General features: G+C 41.3%; 1 protein-coding gene and 1 long non-coding RNA gene across 8 annotated transcripts in view; one reads left to right on the top strand and one right to left on the bottom strand.

The window, feature by feature from the left end:
• MATN2 (matrilin 2) overlaps positions 1-18815 on the bottom strand; it is a 103754-nt gene that overhangs the window by 15297 nt on the left and 69642 nt on the right. For 2 of the 7 annotated variants that reach the window (XM_034763346.1, XM_034763345.1), the window contains exons 8-17: positions 17362-17484; positions 13805-13927; positions 8978-9100; positions 6208-6330; positions 5961-6083; positions 5746-5868; positions 5467-5589; positions 5198-5320; positions 4935-5057; positions 4732-4854 (exon numbers count right to left, since the gene is read on the bottom strand). In XM_034763346.1, the coding sequence (XP_034619237.1) occupies positions 4732-4854; positions 4935-5057; positions 5198-5320; positions 5467-5589; positions 5746-5868; positions 5961-6083; positions 6208-6330; positions 8978-9100; positions 13805-13927; positions 17362-17484 (1230 nt within the window). The remainder of the gene's footprint in view (positions 1-4731; positions 4855-4934; positions 5058-5197; positions 5321-5466; positions 5590-5745; positions 5869-5960; positions 6084-6207; positions 6331-8977; positions 9101-13804; positions 13928-17361; positions 17485-18815) is intronic. The other 5 variants (XM_034763350.1, XM_034763349.1, XM_034763348.1 and 2 more) reach the window with 5 other exon arrangements.
• LOC117873692 lies at positions 1723-17946 on the top strand. Its single transcript, XR_004644783.1, has 2 exons — positions 1723-1765; positions 17675-17946. It is a non-coding gene; the product is annotated as an uncharacterized LOC117873692 (long non-coding RNA).

Here is an 18815-nt window from a genome sequence, read left to right as displayed (position 1 = left end):
GATCCACACTTCTCAGTGCTTGATTTCTCAGCAAAACTCTCACTGATTTTCACCAGCATAGAGATACCAAGTGAAAAATATGCACTTAGGAAGGATCTGTACTGTGGACAGGAGAATAGAATTTTGCCCTATGTTTGACATCAAACACCATTCCCACTGCTTCTGGGATCTTCTAGTAGAGCCATAATTTATAACCGTCTCTTGGAATGCAGCACAGAAAAAAATAAACGAACCAAACATGAAAACTAAATACTCTACTCCATCACACCATTATCAGGAAATAGCATTTAGTTTCTATTCCAGTATTGGCTAGCATGCCATACTGTGACAGGAGCATTGAGGATTAACAGAAGCAGGGCTGGACTATGCTTGCCGGGCCTTCCTCTTCCTTCTAACAGCTCTCTCCATCCAAGTCTAAGTTTGTGGGAAAGTCTCAGAGAGGGGAGGGAACAGAAGTGGGAAGGTTGGTGGCTTTTCTGCTGAGTGGAAGGAGACAAGACAGAGACAGGAGCTGCCTGTATCCTTTAGTTTAGAGACCTCAGCAGGAATATTTTTTTGGTATTGTTCTAATTATTTAGTAATAGGATTTTAACTCCCAGTCTCTTGGATTTGAGTTAATGCCCAAGCCATCTGATAAGGAACAATAAACTAAGGATTGTACTTTTTGCAAAGGATTAAAAAAAACTCCAAAAATTTAATGTAAAACCTGTTTCAAATTTATTCCAATCCATTAGATCCATTAAACAGAAAACTCTAGAGACAAAAATGGAAATGGTCAGCTAAAATGAGCAAATATATTGCAAAGTGTATGTGTTTGGGGGTATATTGTATGGATATATACCTGTATTCTATATCAATCTCTCATACACACACAGCACATATGCAATTCACAGGTTAGTAGAAAGCAGTGGATGATACACAGTTTCTGTCATGAAGTAGGACCGGTTCTCCACAGTTCAACAAAGCAGTTACTATGCTTTACTGTGAGAAAGAAGCACATTTAAGGAATTTTTGGAATTAGTTTATCTTATAAACAAAACAAAACTTGGTACCAGCATAAACAGTCTGTTCATGTAATCATGGTAAATAACTTCAAAATGCCAAACAATCAGGATACCTTTTATTTTTACCATACAGTCTACATTGGATTAAAAATGATACAAGCAAGAAGCATTTGGAAAGATTAATTTCTAAAAGGAAGACAAAACCACACTTTTACCATACAACACTAGAGGGAACCAGTCATATCTAAATCACTACTCAGTCTCTCCCCCTGGGGTTCAAGAGAAGGGGTTCTTATTTGCTATGTTTTAATTCAAATGTTAAAAAATGGAATGGACTGCACAGGCGAGATCTCAGCCGGCATTTTTTTTTTTTATTATCATTGTCTATCTCTAATCTTAAAGCAATCAGAGTACAGAGACCTGGAAGTGGAATCAGAAAGCAAATTTCAGACACTAAGGGTACGTCTTCACTTACCGGAGGGTCCGGCGGCAGGCAATTGATGTTCTGGGATCGATCCCGGAAGTGCTCGCCGTCGACACCAGTACTCCAGCTCGGCGAGAGGAGTATGCGGCATCGACGGGGGAGCCTTCCTGCCGCGTCTGGACCCACGGTAAGTTCGGACTAAGGTACTTCGAATTCAGCTACGTTATTAACGTAGCTGAATTTGTGTACCTTAGTCCGAAGTGGGGGCTTAGTGGGGACCAGGCCTAAGAAACAGTTTACATTTCTGAAGGACGGTGTTGCAAGCTGGTTCCTTGAGGTGGGTCAGATCTGTCTTTGCCTACTGTCTTTTAAAATAAAATTTCTCCCTTCACCAATTATATTTTCCCATTATATTCATCACTTGACCTAAGTTCAAGCGCTAACAACATGTACCATGCTAATAGGTGGTACATATGAATGAAACAACTGCCTATACTTTAAGAAATGTTCCCTTATGCCTAGTCCAGTTCAAGGGCAGCTACAGTTCTGAAGAATTTAGTAAATAATAATACCTCACTTTGAAGATTAAGGGCCACAATATGATGATAGGTATGCTGGGGAGGACTAAGGGTGGGGAGGAGAAGGCGGCACATTTCACAGTAGCCTACACACACAGGAGGTAGCCATAATTTTAGCCAAAGGCAGTGAGGAATATGATGTGGGCTAATCCTGCTGGGAGTGAACCAGTGGGCCTAGAGGAGGCAGACCATAGGTAGTGATGCTACTGTATCCCCAGCAAGGCCTGTACCTGATGGGTTTACCTGTTGTATAGGTGTAGAAAGCCCCTCTGCCACAGACTTCCTCTGTGTCCTTAAGCAAGACACTTAGGAGCTTCACCCTGCAAGGTACTGAAAATTTTAACTCCAATCCAGCAAAACACTTAGAATCATAGATTCCAAGGCCAGAAAGGATCATTGTGATCATCTAGTCTGAGGAGCACGGATAGTCCTATTGGCTTTGTGTGCTTAAAGTTACACATATGGGAGTATTCATGTACTTAAGTGCTTTGGCTGGATCAGAAGCAGTGCTCAGAACTTTACAGGATTGAGCCTTTAATCTCTCTGTGCCTCAGTTCCTTATTTGTAAAATGGAGATAATAATACACCTGTACTTCACAGGTGTGTTGTGATGCTAAATTTATTAATGTATTTAGATAGGTGTTTAGAAAGATTACTCTGATCAGTGCCAAAGAAAGCCTTGATATGAATGTACTAATTGTGCTGCATTCAGATATGTATTTGTCAGTTTTGTAAGAAATGAATTACCACCAAACATTTGACCTTATTCGGAAGTTTTCCTCTGTGTTGCAAATCTTACTAAAAACAAAATATATTTGTGCTTTCTTTTTTATCATCCCCTCATCTGAAACTTTAGGTTTTTCTCCCTAATTGCTTCCTAACACTGAAGGAACTTTAAGATAAATCAAATGTTGCTAGCTCCAACCTCATCACTGCTATAACCATGGTCAGAAAAAAGAACACTTTTGTCTAGTTAACATTAGGCCAAATTCTCCTGTATTCACTCAGTCAAAATTCTCACCAACTTCTAAGGGAAATGTGACTGAGCAGGGACTGGAGGATTTGCACCTTTATTTCTTTCGGACTTGCAATGTCTCCTCTGACCACCCAAAATTAACTTTGATTTATAACTTTTACTGGTGTCAAGATCAGTGTGTACTTTCCTAGTTATAATTCATGATCGACAATATTCAAATTAGATGGAGATTTTTCTCTCTCCTTTGCTAGGTATTCTAAAGAAAAGGTTTATATAGTGTACGAAAATACTAAGCTCTGGTTAGCTGACCATGTGCCCAGTTTAGCTATGCTTTTCATAGTAACAATAACAAACTTAAACTAATATGTTAATATCAACTAGTAATAAATCCAGTCTGCAACTTGGCTTAGTTTCTCAAAATACAAATACATACTGGGATACAGCTATGTTTACATTCCAGATGCCATTATCCTGTTCCTTTTCTCTAAGCAATTTAAAATATTTATTATTCTTTACATGTAAATAAAACTTAAAAGCCAACATCCATATATGTTTAGACAGTAATTGATTATTGCAGCCTAACGTATCTGTAGGAAAGAGCCAAGAGGTCTTTTGTATATTTTGCAGCATTCTTCCATTGACAGAGGTCAGCAAGGCTACTTGCCTATGCTTTATAAGAGACTTCTAAAAAGTGTCTATTTTTTGTCACAGGCCCCAGTTTGGGGCCCTACTCACATTACAGGAAAGGGTCTGTAACTTTCTTACCACTGTTTAGGCTGATTGCACACTGCATCCTGAAGGTGATCATCATCCTGGTGCATGAAAGAACTGAGGAATGGGGATGCTTGGCTGTAGGCTGACCAGATAGCAAGTGTCAAAAATCGAGACAAGAGATGTGTGTGTGTGTGGGGGGGGGGGGAGTGGGGTAATAGGTGCCTATGTGAGAAAAAGACCCAAAAATCGGGACTCTCCCTATAAAATTGGGACATCTGGTCACCCTACTTGACTGTCCTTGGCAGTGGGAGTTTCCCATTCCCTCAAACAGAACTCCACTGATCCTGCTTCTCCTTCGTTAAGTTCTGCAGTCCAAGCAGGGATTAATCCATGACCCATGGTCCTAGGCAGTGAGAAGGTTTGGGCAGGTCCATGAGCATTATATTGCCCTTTGGGGGACAGGTCGCCCAACCTAAGATTAGAATGGACATCCTTTGTTGCGGAGCCAGGCTGGGTCATGCAGCTTTGATGGACTGAACACTGCAGAAGTTCCTAGGACTTTATATAGTAGTAGAAATGTACATGGTAGTTCATAGAATGGTGGAAGGGAAGGAGGGGGGCGGAGTTTCTGTCCCAAACACCTAACAATCTAATTTAGGAAAACATTGATAAATGGGACAATGGTCAAGGCTTTTCATGTTAAAAGACAGGAAAGTTAAGCCCGATGTTCTTTTAAATCAAGAAATGCAACCCTATGGTACATGAACCTAATTAAAGTGCAAGTTCCTTGGCAACTTGATTTTTACTTTTGGCTCTTTTCCTGATGTGTGGAAAGAATGATTGCTATACTCGCTGGCTTACAAGGACAATCATTCTTACTTTCTTAATAGCTTTTGCTTCCAAAATCTTCAGGTTAAGTGGTTCAACCTCAAATTTGATATGATTTTTGAAGACGGAATGCTGGATCAGTTCATTTTAAAATCAAACAAGCAGTTGCTCAATGAACGAAATGTACAGTAAGGATCAGTTACTTACTTCTGCACATTTTCCCATCTTCTTGTAGTACAAATCCCTCATGGCACTTGCAGACGTAGGAATGGTCATTATTAATGCAAATATGTTCACAGCCATGATCAACCGTTTTGCAGAGGTCTTTATCTGAGAGAGAGTTGCTAGTTAAAATGCTTTTATAAATGGGATTACAAGGACAATCTGCCATGAAATATCAGGTTACTTACTTCTACATGTTTTCCCATCCTCTCTCAGTACAAATCCCTCATGGCACTTGCAGATGTATGAACCGTCAGTATTAACGCAAATATGTTCACAGCCAGGGTCAACTGATTTGCAGGCATCCTTATCTGGGAACAGATTAGATATTTAATATTTTATAAATGCAAAAATTACAAGGACAATCTTCCAAGGAAAGGGCACTTAAGATTTTCATTCTCTCATGTAGTGATATCAGCATGAAGTGTACAGTAAATATCAGGCTACTTACTTCTGCATGTTTTCCCATCCTTTCTTAGTATGAACCCCTCATGGCACTGGCAGGTGTATGAAACGTCATCATTAACACAAACCTGTTCACAGCCATGGTCAATGGACTTACAGAGATCTTTATCTGAGAACAGTTGAGAGTTGGCTGGTTAGAACTACTTTGCATTTATAAAAGATTAGACAGATATTTCTCAAGTAAGAAAGCAATGAAATTCCTTCTTTTTTTGTCCTCCGTAGACATAAATGTACTTCAAAGATCAAGCTACTTACTTCTGCATGTTTTCCCATCCTCTCTTAGCACAAATCCCTCATGGCACTGACAGGTGTATGAATTATCATTATTTACACAAACATGTTCACAACCATGGTTGACTGATTTGCAGACGTTCTTATCTGGGAATAGTTAAAATATTTAATATAGTTTGCTAGTTAAAACATATCAATAAATGCAAAAATTACAAGGACAATCTTCCAGAAAGAGAGCAATGAAGTTCCTTCTCTTTTTGTCTGCTGAAGAAACAAATGTACAGTAAAGATCAATCTACTTACTTCTGCACGTTTTCCCATCCTCTCTCAGTACAAATCCCTCCTGGCACTTACAGATGTAGGAATTGTCATTATTAACACAAATATGTTCACAACCATGGTCAAATGATTTGCAGACATCCTTATCTGAGAATAGTTGAGAGAGTTCGCTAGTTAAAACACTTCTACAAATACAAACATTACAAGGATAATCTTCCATTAGAGATCAGACTACTTACTTCTGCACGTTTTCCCATCCTCCCGCAGTGCAAATCCCTTACGGCACTTGCAGATGTAGGAATTGTCCATATTAACACAAACATGTTCACAACCATGGTCAACTGATTTGCAGAGGTCTTTATCTGAGGATAGATTAGATATTTAATACAGTTTACTAGGGACATTCTTTCAGTAAAAGAGCAATGAAGTTCTTTCTTTCTTTGCCTGCTGCACACACAAATGTATGGCAAAAATCAGGGTACTTACTTCTGCACGTTTTCCCATCTTCCTGCAGTGCAAATCCCTTACGGGATTTGCAGATGTATGAATTGTCACTATTAACACAAACATGTTCACAACCATGGTCAACTGATTTGCAGAGGTCTTTATCTGAGAATAATTTAGACAGAAAAGAAAGTTTGCTAGTTAAAATTTTTATAAATGCAAAGGTTAAAAGGTCTTAGTTTTCCAGTGAAAGAGCCCTGCAGCTCATAAATCTTTCATGTGTTTGCTCAGTGGAATCCAGCAATGTATTTCCAACAACCTCTGACTCTTTCATCTTTTGTTTTTAACAAGCAAGCACATCTTCCTCCTCCTCTTAATCCATGGTCTTTTTATTAAGGGGAAAAAAATCAGAAAGCATAGTAACTAGGGGCTAGATTTTCAAAGTTGTTTAGGGGCCTAAAGATGCAGGTAGGCCCCTAGTGAGATTTTCAAAAGTACCTACATGTCTAACTCTCACTGAAACCAAGGGGAATTAAGTGCCTAAATGCCACTGAGGAGCTAGGTATAGTGCTTTTGAAAATCCCCTAGGTTAGCACCTAAATACCTTTAAAAAAATCCAGCCCTGGGTCACTGGCCTCTAAGGAGTAAGAAGATTTTGAACTGTCAAGTTATTTACATTTCAATCCAGCTTTTCCTGTGGAAAACAAGATATTTATCGTCATCTTACTACCATCAAGCAAAAATACCTGCTGAAACTCAGAACACCCAGGCTTTTTGCCTATGTGGTTAAATAGATATTTGTTTTTTTGTAATAAAATAGGGTTACAAAAGCTCAGCTTATGTGGGGTTTAAGGTTGGTGTAAATGATCTGTTGTATTATGTGCTGTGATGCCCACAGGAAATCGTCAGCTGATAATGGGTAGGCAGATGGCCAGTGAGGACTACTGATATTTCATTTAATTTTAGCTATGACTTATACTGTATTTAAAACAAAACAAAAATTAAAAGCTAAACAATCATGTACTAAATATCTTTGTTATGCTCATTTTCCTTCCCCTTTTCTCTCTCTGTTATACTCCCTTGTTCCAGCTTGTTTTAAGTCCTGCACAGAGCTTGTCAGGGGATCCACTCACCATTAGGGTACTTCCTCCTGGCCATTCTGGGATTAGCACCTTCCAGCGGCTGCACACGCCTCTGGTAGCTTGTTGCACGCTCCGTTGCTGCTCTCTCTCCAGGAGCTACAGCTTCCACTTTGTGACTTGGCCCTCTGGCCAGCTCACTGTGCTCTTCCCCTTGCAGGTATCAAAGTCTTTCAGGGCAAACTGTCTCAGGCAGTCTGCGCTCCACTGTCTGGTCTGTGCCACTTCCCCAGTGGCTTTGGGGAAACCGGGGCCCGCCCTCTAATCTGGCTTCCAGTTCAGGGATCCTCTCATCAGCAGCCAAGGTCTGCACTATCCTATTCCTTGCTGCTTTTCCTAAGCCCTTCCTATCCTTTCTGGCTCTCCCTCCTCTCTGGGTTTTCCAGCCAAAAATCCCTTCTCCCAGGGAGTAACTGTAGGCTGCTTGCCGTTGTGACCCCAAACACACCTCCCTTCTCCCAGGGAATGACTGCAGACTACTTCCCCACAGCCTCCTCTGCTATCAGCTTCCTGTCTTTATAAACCTCATCCAGCTTCTTCCTCCTCATCCCATCAGGGGATTATTCAGCTGTAGCCTGTCTGGTTAAATGGCCCCGCTCCTCAACTTGGCCTACATTAACCCTTTCAGGGCAAGTGTGGGGTGAACACTCCATCACAGAGCTCAATGCCAGTGTAGGAGTCCGCTTGCACGTAACTTCTTGCAGGATCAAGTCCTCAGGTTGTATATACTTTAGGGAAGGGAGCATGTCTTTCTATATGTTTGCATAGTTTAGCACAATGGGGCTCCAATTCTGATTGTGGTTTAATACAAACAGTAAATAATATTATCGATTTAATTTATCACAGTAGTACAGTGGTGGGCAACCTGCGGTCCATCAGCCCGTTAGGGTAATCCGCTGGCAGGCCGCCAGACCATTTGTTTACATTTGCACGGCTGCCCGCAGCTCCCAGTGGCCACGGTTCACCTGACCGCCACTTCCCGCAGCTCCCATTGGCTGGGAATGGTGAACCGTGGCCACCGGGAGCTGCGGGTGGCCATGCAAATGTAAACAAAAAGTCTGGCGGCCCGCCAGCAGATTACCCTGACGGGCTGCGGGTCACAGATTGCCCACCACAGCTGTAGTATCTGAGTTTTTTAAAAGCTTTCCTAATAACATGCTTTTTAACATCAGATGAGAATCAGTTTAATGGATTAGACCTCAAACAAATGGGAATACAATTACATTACTATACACATTATATCTAGGTGACTTTTAAAGAAGTAAGATACAATGACTGAGAAGTAGAGAGGGCTGTAATACTGAAGAAAATTTTGCAATGATTTTTTCAGATTTCATTACAGTCTTGCCCAAATTATGCAATCCCTTTTTAACGTTCTTTGTCACACAAGCAGGGCAAAGAAATGGAAACGCCATTCATATTGTGAGCTCCTTGGCTGCAGTACAAGGAGAGAGGCCGTAGAAATTTTAATCTTTTTAACCTAATTTGTGGAGAAAATTACTGTTGCCTGTTGCAAAATACAATTCTGTACTAATGTACCTTTGGTCCCCAGTTTCAGTCCCAGAGTCCAGTTTCAGAGCTACTCATTTACATTGCACATACTGATTTTATACTGTATAGATGCAGGCAACAAAAGATATGGTGCCATGTCACTTGGTCTGATAAAAACTTACGTTTACAAGTTTTCCCATCATCACGAAGCTCATATCCTTCAAAGCACTGACAAGTATAAGATTTTTCACTGTTTACACACAAATGTTCACAACCAGGGTCACTCAGTGCACAATAGTCCACTCCTGCAAATGATTGTAGTTATAAAAAGAAGTTAAAAATTCATGAATTCGCAGCTGGTCATCTCTAACACAGCTGAATGGCATCTGAACAAGCAAATACTGTATTGTTTGAACAATAATTCAGTTCTTTATCAAAAATAAATATACCTTTAAGAAACAAGAAAGGAGATTTTAGGTATGATTTAGAGTGAACCCTGTGGGCAGAGATGAGAAAAGCTATCTTTCTGTTTGTAATAGCTCAGAAAAGAGTCCAGATACTTCAATATTTTTTGAATAAACTATAAAGATATTTTGCTAATGATGCATATAATACACAGTTACAACCACAAGGTATCAAAACAACAGAGGTTTTCTTCTAAACATTCACCTTTCATTGATGATTCTGTGTACATACTCGATGTGAAAGCATGAGGTGGGTGAATCCCAGAACTCTCAGTGTACCTTATCTCATTGACTTCAATGGATTCTGGATTAGATCATGTGAGCTTTGATGCTGAACAATAATTGACACAAATCATTTTAATTCAGTTACATTTGTCGTCTTGACTTTCCTACGGATTTTCTTTTCTTTAACATGAGACCTAGTGCTCTCAGAGTTCCATACTTGGCATTCTGTTCAGCTGTGTGTGAGCTTTGCTGCATATGGAGTTCCATTTGCTATTGTTGCTAGAAGTCAGAGCAGAAGCCAGTTTATCACTAGGGTGTTCCCGGTATATATGACAGCAGTCTCTTGATTCAGAAGTGATATATATTAAACACATCTATTCAGCTGCTCATTTAACAGTTATCTGAAAGACCCAAAAATATTTTATGATAATCTAAAAAGATTGCCCATGTGATTTTAACAGGGTCGGCTGGAGCTCAGGAGCAGAACAAAGTCTGTTCCCAGATAGGTGTGCAGAGTGGGGTAAATTGGCAAGTAGAGGAAATACTCAAGAGGGATCAAATTCAGTGTCCAGAGGAGTCCAGGAATCACTGTATAGCTTTAATGCTTCTGATGGGAATCCAAGTAATACCTGGAGGAAACTAAATCACCAGAGTTTAAAAACATCTTTTCTACTACCAAGGAAACAGGACTTTCCATTGGAAAATTGATACAACTCTTAAAACAGCAACTCAGCTGCTTCCCTATATCCATTGGTTCCGCTAGAAGCAGTGGAGCCATCCCTCTCCTCTTTCTGCCCAGAAGGCAGGAGTTCTGTCCTGGTAGCATTAGTTACCCCTCTTCTGTAGGGGTGGATGGATCTCTGTGGACTTCAGGGGGCAGGAGAGGGTGGAGCAAAGGCGTTTCCACCCTCTGATTTGAATTATCTTCCCCTGGATCCTCTCTGTGACTGCAGCTGTGCGGTTGCAGGGGGACCTTGCCAATGGCAGTTTGACTCTTGCTGAAACTTTATTGCCCAATGGCAGGGAAAGCAGCAGAGTCAGGAGTTGTCCATGCAATCAACGGCTTGGGGAGATGGGGAGGGGCTAGTAGAGTGCTGCCAAAATCGATGGTGAGGCCTGCCAAACTCCTCTAGTCAGTGGGGATAATTCCAGGAAGAGTCAGCAAGGCAAAATTCACTGAGTTTTCCTTTCTCATTGGCCCCTTCTGCAGATTTTTACACTAGAGCGGGCAATTTACCCTACTAACTCTATTAAACTGGAGTGAATCTTAACTCTCATTAGCTATATTAAGAATAGAAACATTGCTAGGGCAAGTTTAATTTCTGATGTATTGGGGCTCCTATGAAAGCTGCATTAGTGACATCTCTACCTAGGACTTTAAGTTCCTGAATAAAGAAGAAAGTCACTTAACATAATGTGTTCATCCACACGCAGGGCTTCCAGAGCATAGGGTCCATTGATTGGTACGTGTGTCCACACATGCAAGAGGGGTAGAAGATGATGAAAGCAGCAGCACAAAATATGTGAAAAGGGCCAATGAGCTGGCTGGCTTTAGAATAATATCTACAATAGATCACTCACCAAAACCCTCCTCTTCAACAGCAAAGAGGACAGGATAAGAATGCCCAGTAACATCTTCCTCCCTGCCAGCAGGAGAGAAGAACAGACAACCAGAGATCCCGAGTGAAGGGTAAATGAGACAGAGGCCTTCCCCACCAAAGAGATTTTAGAGCTGCAGCCTGAAGATGGACACTAAGTTGCTGTCTGCAATGCAGTCTGCTATCGGTCACTGACCTACCTGTAGAGAGATCCCGGAGCCCAGGAGCTGAAGAGGTGTGTCTGGGAGGGAAGGCACATGGAGCAAGAGCACTGAAAACAGATTTTCCCAGGAAACACTTATTTGGTCTCTCAGAACACAGGAACACCTGACTGCAGATCTCTTAGGGGACGTGGTCTTTGTTGGAAGATACATATTTAATGGAGAGTGATGATGCATGTTCTTTGGAGGGCTTTGTACATACCTGTATTTTGTGGATGATGGATAGCATAGCCTATGTTGTGTAGGATGCCTGACTAGATGATCATAATGGTCCTTTTTGGCCTTAAAAATCTATAAATATGTATCGACAACCAGGAATGGGAGGATTTTTTGTACATATATGGGGCGTGAAGATACTTGGGGAGCATAGACTCTTGTAACTATATTTCTATGGTCTGTACAGTCTTTTATTAATAGTTCAGCTGGGGTTTTCAAAGGAACCTGAAGGGAGTTAGGTGCCCAAATTTCATTGACTTATGCGCCTAACTTCCTTAGACTCTTTTGAAAACCCCAGCCTTTGTAATTTCATTGGCCAGTCTTCTATTTCTAATTCCATCTTCCTGTAACTGTCCATGCACAGGTGCCAACTTCTAGTTTGCTCTGGGGGTGCTCTACTCCTGCTCCGGCCAGAGACCCCACTCCACTCCACCCCTACTCCACAGACCCCCCCCCCCCCCGCCTCTTCCCACCCCCCCCCCCCCCCCCCCCACCCCCCCAGCCCCCCCCCCACCCTGTCTCTTCCCACCCCTGCTCCACCCCCTCCCCGAGGCCCCTGCATGCCCACCTGCCACTCTATGCCCTCCCCCAAGTCCCTCCCCAATCTGCCAAACAGCTGTTTGGAGGTGGCTGCCGATCAGCTGTTCGTCGGTGTGGCCGAACAGCTATTTGGTGATGCCCCTGATTAGCTACTGGAGGCACCACCAAACAGCTGTGGCTGGTGGGGTGCTGAGCACACACTAGTTTTTTTCCATGGGTGCTCCAGCCCCGGCTCATCCATGGAGTTGGTGCCTATGTGTCTATGAGTACTCAGAATTTGTTCTCATTATTCCATGCATTTTAAAAATGCAGAATTCAAGCACAATTTGAAGATTCAGCGCACTCCTTATATGACAACGTACACGCTCAGCAACGGCAGAAAAAACGACTTTCAATTTGAGCTACTTCAAATTTACAGTCTCAGCTGCTCAACTGGAAGCACAGTTTGACGCAGAATAAGCTATTGTCTCTGCTTTTCTTAAAGTTACTAGGAGTTCTTAGTCATTGGGTGAGAAGCAAATATATTGTCTTGGATAAAAAAGTGGCTAGGAAACAGAAAGCAAAGAGAAGGATTAAATGGTAAATTTTCATCAAGGCAAAAGGTTAGCAGCAGGGTGTGTCAAGGTTGTTTAATATATTTACTAATTATCTGTAAAAGGGGGTAGATGGTGAGGTAGCCAAAATGCAGATTACTTAGTTATTTAGGTTAGTCAGGACCAGAGAGGCCTGTGCGGAACTTCTGAAAGACCAAAACAAGCTAGGTGAATGGGCAATATGATGCCAAATGAAATTCAGTGTAGCTAAATGCAAAATAATGAACATTGCAGGAAAAAAATCAAAGTCCTTAAAAATTTGTACACTTTACAGGGTACTAAATTAACTCAAGAAAGTGACCTGGGCGTCACTGTAGACGTCAATACATAGCTGTGGTCTAAAAAGCTAACAAATGTTACAGCGCGTAAGGAACGGGATGGTGAATAATACGGAGACTATTGTAATGCTATTATATAAATTAACTGTGTGCCATCATCTGTAATACTGTGTGCAGTACTGGTCATGTCATCTCAAAAAGGCTATTGCAGAACTAAAGGAGATTCAGAAAAGGGCAACAAGAAAGATCAAAGGCCTAGAAAAACTCTCAGATAAAGAGACATTGAAAAGATTGGGACTGTCACCTTAGAAAGGAGACGAATAAGAGGGAACAAGATTAAAGTATATAAAATAATGAATGGTGTATAGAGAAGACAGTTCAAGCACTTCTGTTCTCCCTATCTCATAACACAAGAGCAAGGGGACATTAAATAAAATTAAAATGTGGAAAATTAAAAAATCACTAAAAGGAAATACTTTTTTGTACAATAAGTAATAAAACTGTGGAACTCTCTGCCACTGGCAGTCATTGAGGGCAAGAACATAACAAGAGTCAAATTATTCAGAGTTGTCACAATTAATGATAATAAAATTTTTTTGTAAGGGATATCAAGCCTCATGTTTTAGAGCTTATGTCAATCTCTAACTATTATAGACCAGGATGAGACCTAATGTGGGGGACAGATTACCCCACATCTGTCTACTGCAGGGTTCTCGCTTCTTTCTCTAAAGCATCTAGTACTGGCCACTGTCAGAGACCCAATACTGGATTACATAGACCTTGGGTCTGATAAAGTGTATCAGTTTTATGTTCCTAGTGTTTATTTGCTTCCCTCCACTTTAATTCTGATCAAAGAAATTATCAAGAAACTTACGTGTGCAGGTTTTTAGGTCTTCATTAATGATGAATCCTTCAGAACACTGACAGATATATGAGTTGCCTGTGTTCAGGCACAGCTGCTCACAGCCATGGTTGTTCTCAGCACAGTGATCCACTCCTAATGGGTTATGTTAGGAATTAAGAAAACACATTAGAGAGTTAAAGACCAAAACCATGACATGGTACTACGTGCTAGAGAATCTTTGTACATATGATTATCAAGAAAAAAAAACCCCATAAACGTTTGCACTTATATAGCTATCCCATCTAAGGATCCATTTGAGAAACATGAGTTAATTTATCCTTATAACAGCTCAGTGAGGTAAGTATTTATTATCCCTATGTTACAGACAATGAATGTAAGGCACGGAAAGGTTACGACTTGCCCATAATCACACAGGGAATCTGCAACAGAGTTGGGAATAGAGAACCCAGGAATCCTAATAGTGTTGTGCCTTAACCACAAGGCCATGCTCTCTTTTTCACACACAGAAATCTTTTCTTTGTTCACCACGTGTTTTTCTCAGCCAGTAAATATGAGTGTTAATCATTTATGAGTTTCAACTTATTCCACAACAATTAAAGGATTATGAGTAAATTCTGTTTAAACTGACAGATACAGTAATTTAAAAATATTCTTTTGCTGCTAGGTTCTATCTGCTAACGCCAAAATATGGGTGTGGTGGGGCGACTGCCCCACCCCCATGCGAAAGGGGACTAGAGTAGGCCAGAGTAGCTGCGCAGGCCAGCAGCCAATCAGGGAAAGGCCTACTGAGAGCCAATGAGGGCTGAGATTAGAGCCAGCCAATCAGGGCTAGGCTGGGCCCTATATAAAGGCTGCACAGGAGAGCAGCAGGGAGTCTCTCCCAGATCTTCAGAGGGGAAAGTCTGTCTCCTGAGCGAGGAGACCAGCACCTGGGACAGCGCAGTGCTGGGCAGGCTCGGGGGAGCAGAAGAGAACTCCAGCCCAGTACCTGCCAGGTTGCAGACCCTGATAGAAGGGCCCACAAGGTGCAAAGGGGCCGAAGGGGAAGCGGCCCAGGGAGGAGAGACGGACAAGGGGAGTGAAGGAGGTCAGGGCAGCTGCTGCCAGAGGGCCCCTGGGCCAAGACTCAGAGTAGAAGGTGGGCCTGGGTCCCCCCCTTACCCCTTGTATTGCACCTGGCTGTTGGAAGTGGCCATAGCGGACTGCACCAGACCCCTGATGGAAGGGGTTAGACTTTGGGGTGTGGTTGGCCACTGCAGCTGTGGCGAAGTGAAAGACTGCTGTTAACCCCCCCCCCCCGCGGTCCCCCCGGAAAGGGGTGAGGATGGACTAGGGGGCACTGCCGGAGGGCAGTGGCCTGAAAAGGACGCCTCCTAGCAGAGAGCAACGCGGGTCCGGACACCAGCAGAGAACAGATGATGGATGGGACACCACCAGCAGAGGGCACGCCCCATGGACTGAGCTAATTCCCGGAGCAACCAGCGGGAGGCGCCACGGTGGTGAGTCCCAACCCCGTCACAATGGGACACTTAAAAATGGAGAGTGTAGGGGACTTAATGTAACCACTTTGCATTTTATTGATTCTGTATTTGTGATGGAAATGGTCTCTTTAAAAACCAAATATATGTGTGAATTTGAGTTTAAAGTCTGCACTGTGTCTCCTAAAAAGAGACAATTGAGAGGTATGGTTGATAGTTCATAAAGCAAGATATGTGCTTGCGTGAATGTGTAGTTTAACTTTACTGATTTTGTAAAAGTACAGAGCAAAGCATTTTAGCAAGAAAAAAATCTTAAAAGATTTTTATAGCAAACTTCCCCCTTAACATTTTAGATTGGACATTCTTCACTATTCTTAGTCACATGGGTGAAATTCACCCTAGCTCAACTTGACTGAAGTCAGTGTTACCCAATATAAATGTTGTCTATTATGTCTCAATTCTGCAGAGCATTTACAGATGCAAAAATTTACTGGATTATTAGTCATAGCCATATCCATTTGCTAAGATGAATAATATTGTGTGAGATTTTTTTTTTAAATTGCATTATATATATATATATAATTGCATTATATATATATATATACACACACACACACACACACACACACACAGGAATCTGCCCGATTTAACATCAGACATAGTTACAAATACTGTTGGCCTGAACAAGTGAAGCCGAGATTGAAGTTTTCTACTAGTTACAAGAAGTTCCAGTTGGCACATTCTCCTTTTTTCCATAAGTTTACATCATCATAAGTGGAGCTGTGCTTTGGGGCTGTTGTACAAGAGAAATGCGAAACAACTAAACTAAACAAACCACTATCCTATTTGGCAAATTACATTCTCAGATCACCATCATCTGTTACAAAGAAGAGATGCCCATTGTAATATGTATTATTAATATCACTTTTAAAACCTAAACATTCTAGCTTCTCACACTAAATCTTTCCTTATGTTCTTTCAAGTAACAAAGTAATCACAAATCTGCCCATCACCAGGCTTCTGGAACTACGGTAACTATAAATTTAGGTCAACATGTTTTGATACCTAAATCTGCAAAAATAAAAACTGTAGTGCTAAAAAAGAGAAAAGGGCCAAGATTTTCAAAAGCGACCAGTAAATTGGGTTGCCTCAATTGTGGAGTGCCCTATTTGTGACACCTCAAAGGGGCCCAGTTTTCAGAAAGAGCCAAGCACCTGCCCCTCTGAAAATCAAACCAAGTTGTATAATTTACTTTTATTACAATGTATCAAAGTTTTCTTGTTTGCTGCAGAATCCATCAACATTTTCTTTTGATCATTGAAGATAATCATTTTCTTAATTATACAAGTCTTTGGGTACTTTTTTCCAAATGGCGTAAGTAAATCAAGAAAAATTGCAGCTCTCTGCATTTTTAAAGTGCTGATTTAAATATGCAAAATGGTTCTGGGAAAACAATATCTTTTGACAACTAAGTGATTGCAAATATACAGGGTTGGCATGATTTTTGGTAGAATATCATTCCTTTAGCAGTATTCTCATTACCATATAGCAAGGGATGTATTTATATCAGATAGACTTCAGAAGAAAAAAAATAAACCAACCTTTGAGGGGAAAAATCATTAGTATTAGGTGTGTAAACTGTCTAAATTTCAGCTAAAATTGGTTGTATTTTTAACAAGCACTTCAAATAGGGTGACCAGATGTCCCGATTTTATAGGGACAGTCCAGATATTTGGGGCTTTTTCTTACATAGGTGCCTATTACGCCCCGTCCCCCACTCTCTGTCCAGATTTTTTACACTTGCTATCTGGTCACCCTAACTTCAAAATATGTCAGGCACTCCTGTTAAATAAACAATTCCTGTTATAAAAATGTTATAAGACGATACACTTGTTCTCCACGGGGTGGACATATGCAGGCATTTTACCAACATTACCTCACTAGAGCTGGCTCTTGTTGGACTTTACAGTTGCAGCAGCTTACATAGCTCTAAAAGATCCCAGAAGGGCCCCTGGAGAGTTTCCTTGTTCTTTTCAAAACTCAGCCCAATGCAAGAACTAATTGCTGCAGTTTGTGTGAAACACTCACTTCTGCACGTTTTGCCATCACGGTTTAGGGTGTATCCACTATGACATCTGCACACAAAAGAGTCTTCTGTGTTAACACATTCCTGTTCACAGCCATGTTTACCCAAAGCACAGAAGTTTATTCCTGTGGAGAGAGAGGTTAAAGAATACAAGCTAAGTATGCTGATTACTGAACAAAACATCATGCTTCTTAAATGGCACTAACTTCCATGTGACAGACAGTTAATAAAACTGTGGGAAGCAGCTGATCTGGTGGCCTATTAGTAAAAATGTGCAAGACTTTGCTTTGATCCCCATACTTTTTCTTTCCCCAGCCATCAGAAGTAACATCAACACTTTGGGGAGGAGGAGTGCCTGGTACTGCTCAGCAGTGACACACACAGTTTGGCTTAGAAAAGAGGAAGTAGAAAAGTTGATGGATTGTTTTATTTTATAAGTCTGTTTAATGTGAACCATGAAGTAAAGTGTTTGGGAATGAAAATACTACCAAACTGAAGGGCTGATCCAAAGCCCACTGAAGTCACTGAAAAGAATCCCATAATTCACAATTGTACTCCTGGTAATAAACATTATGCTTGGAAATGTTTGCAAGATTGGTCTCTTTGTTCCTGTGTTCCTCTAGGAACACCTGTCCTGTAAAGTCCTGAATATAATCACAATGCTATGTACAATTATAAAAATAGCAGCAATCCAGACTGCTGTTAAAAATGATACTGGTACATGAAAGCACATACCAAAACACACATTTTTTGTGAAGATGAAAGACATTTAATCGTGTTCCAAAAGAGGCTATTTCCTTAGTTTTACTCTATGTGAGTTTACAATTAGAGAAATATTAATACTACCTCTTGCTCCTGGCTTTCATAGTGCTTAGGTACTAAGGAAAGATAGCTGCTTCACCTGTGTGCAAGTTCTATATACGCCTTAAGAATCTCTCCTGATGCATCTGCTTTGATGCAAGCGTGCTGGGTTCCACACCAGAGGAGCTGCGTCATAGAAATGTAGGACTGGAAGGAACCTCAGTAGATCACCTAGTCCCGTCTCCTGCACTGAAGCCTGGTTTACACTACAAAATTAGTCCACCTAGCTGCACTTCTGTCTATGCTTAAATTTGTCTCCCACTGATGTAAATGCCCCTTTATGTGAACATAGTAGAACCAGCTCCCCGAGCAGCGTTGAGCCAAGGTTGATGTATGAAGGTCAATACAGTGCAAATGTAGACACTGCATTACCTATGTTGACCCTAACTAGTCCTCCAGCAGCTGTCCCACAATGCCCAACACTGACCGCTCTGGTCACAGTTGTTAACTCCATTGCCCAGAGGTCATGTATATCACAAGCCCCCACTCCTTTAAAACCCCTGTGAATTTTTGAAATGCCTTTTCCTGATTGTCCAGTTTGGTGAGCACACTTCTATCTGCTCTCCTTTGTTGTGTGCAACTGCCAAGCTGATCA

Source organism: Trachemys scripta, chromosome 2, assembly GCF_013100865.1.
Source record: "Trachemys scripta elegans isolate TJP31775 chromosome 2, CAS_Tse_1.0, whole genome shotgun sequence".
Classification (NCBI taxonomy): domain Eukaryota; kingdom Metazoa; phylum Chordata; order Testudines; family Emydidae; genus Trachemys; species Trachemys scripta.
The sequence above is the reverse complement of the archived record's forward strand: the minus strand, read 5'-3'. Positions and strand labels throughout refer to the sequence as shown.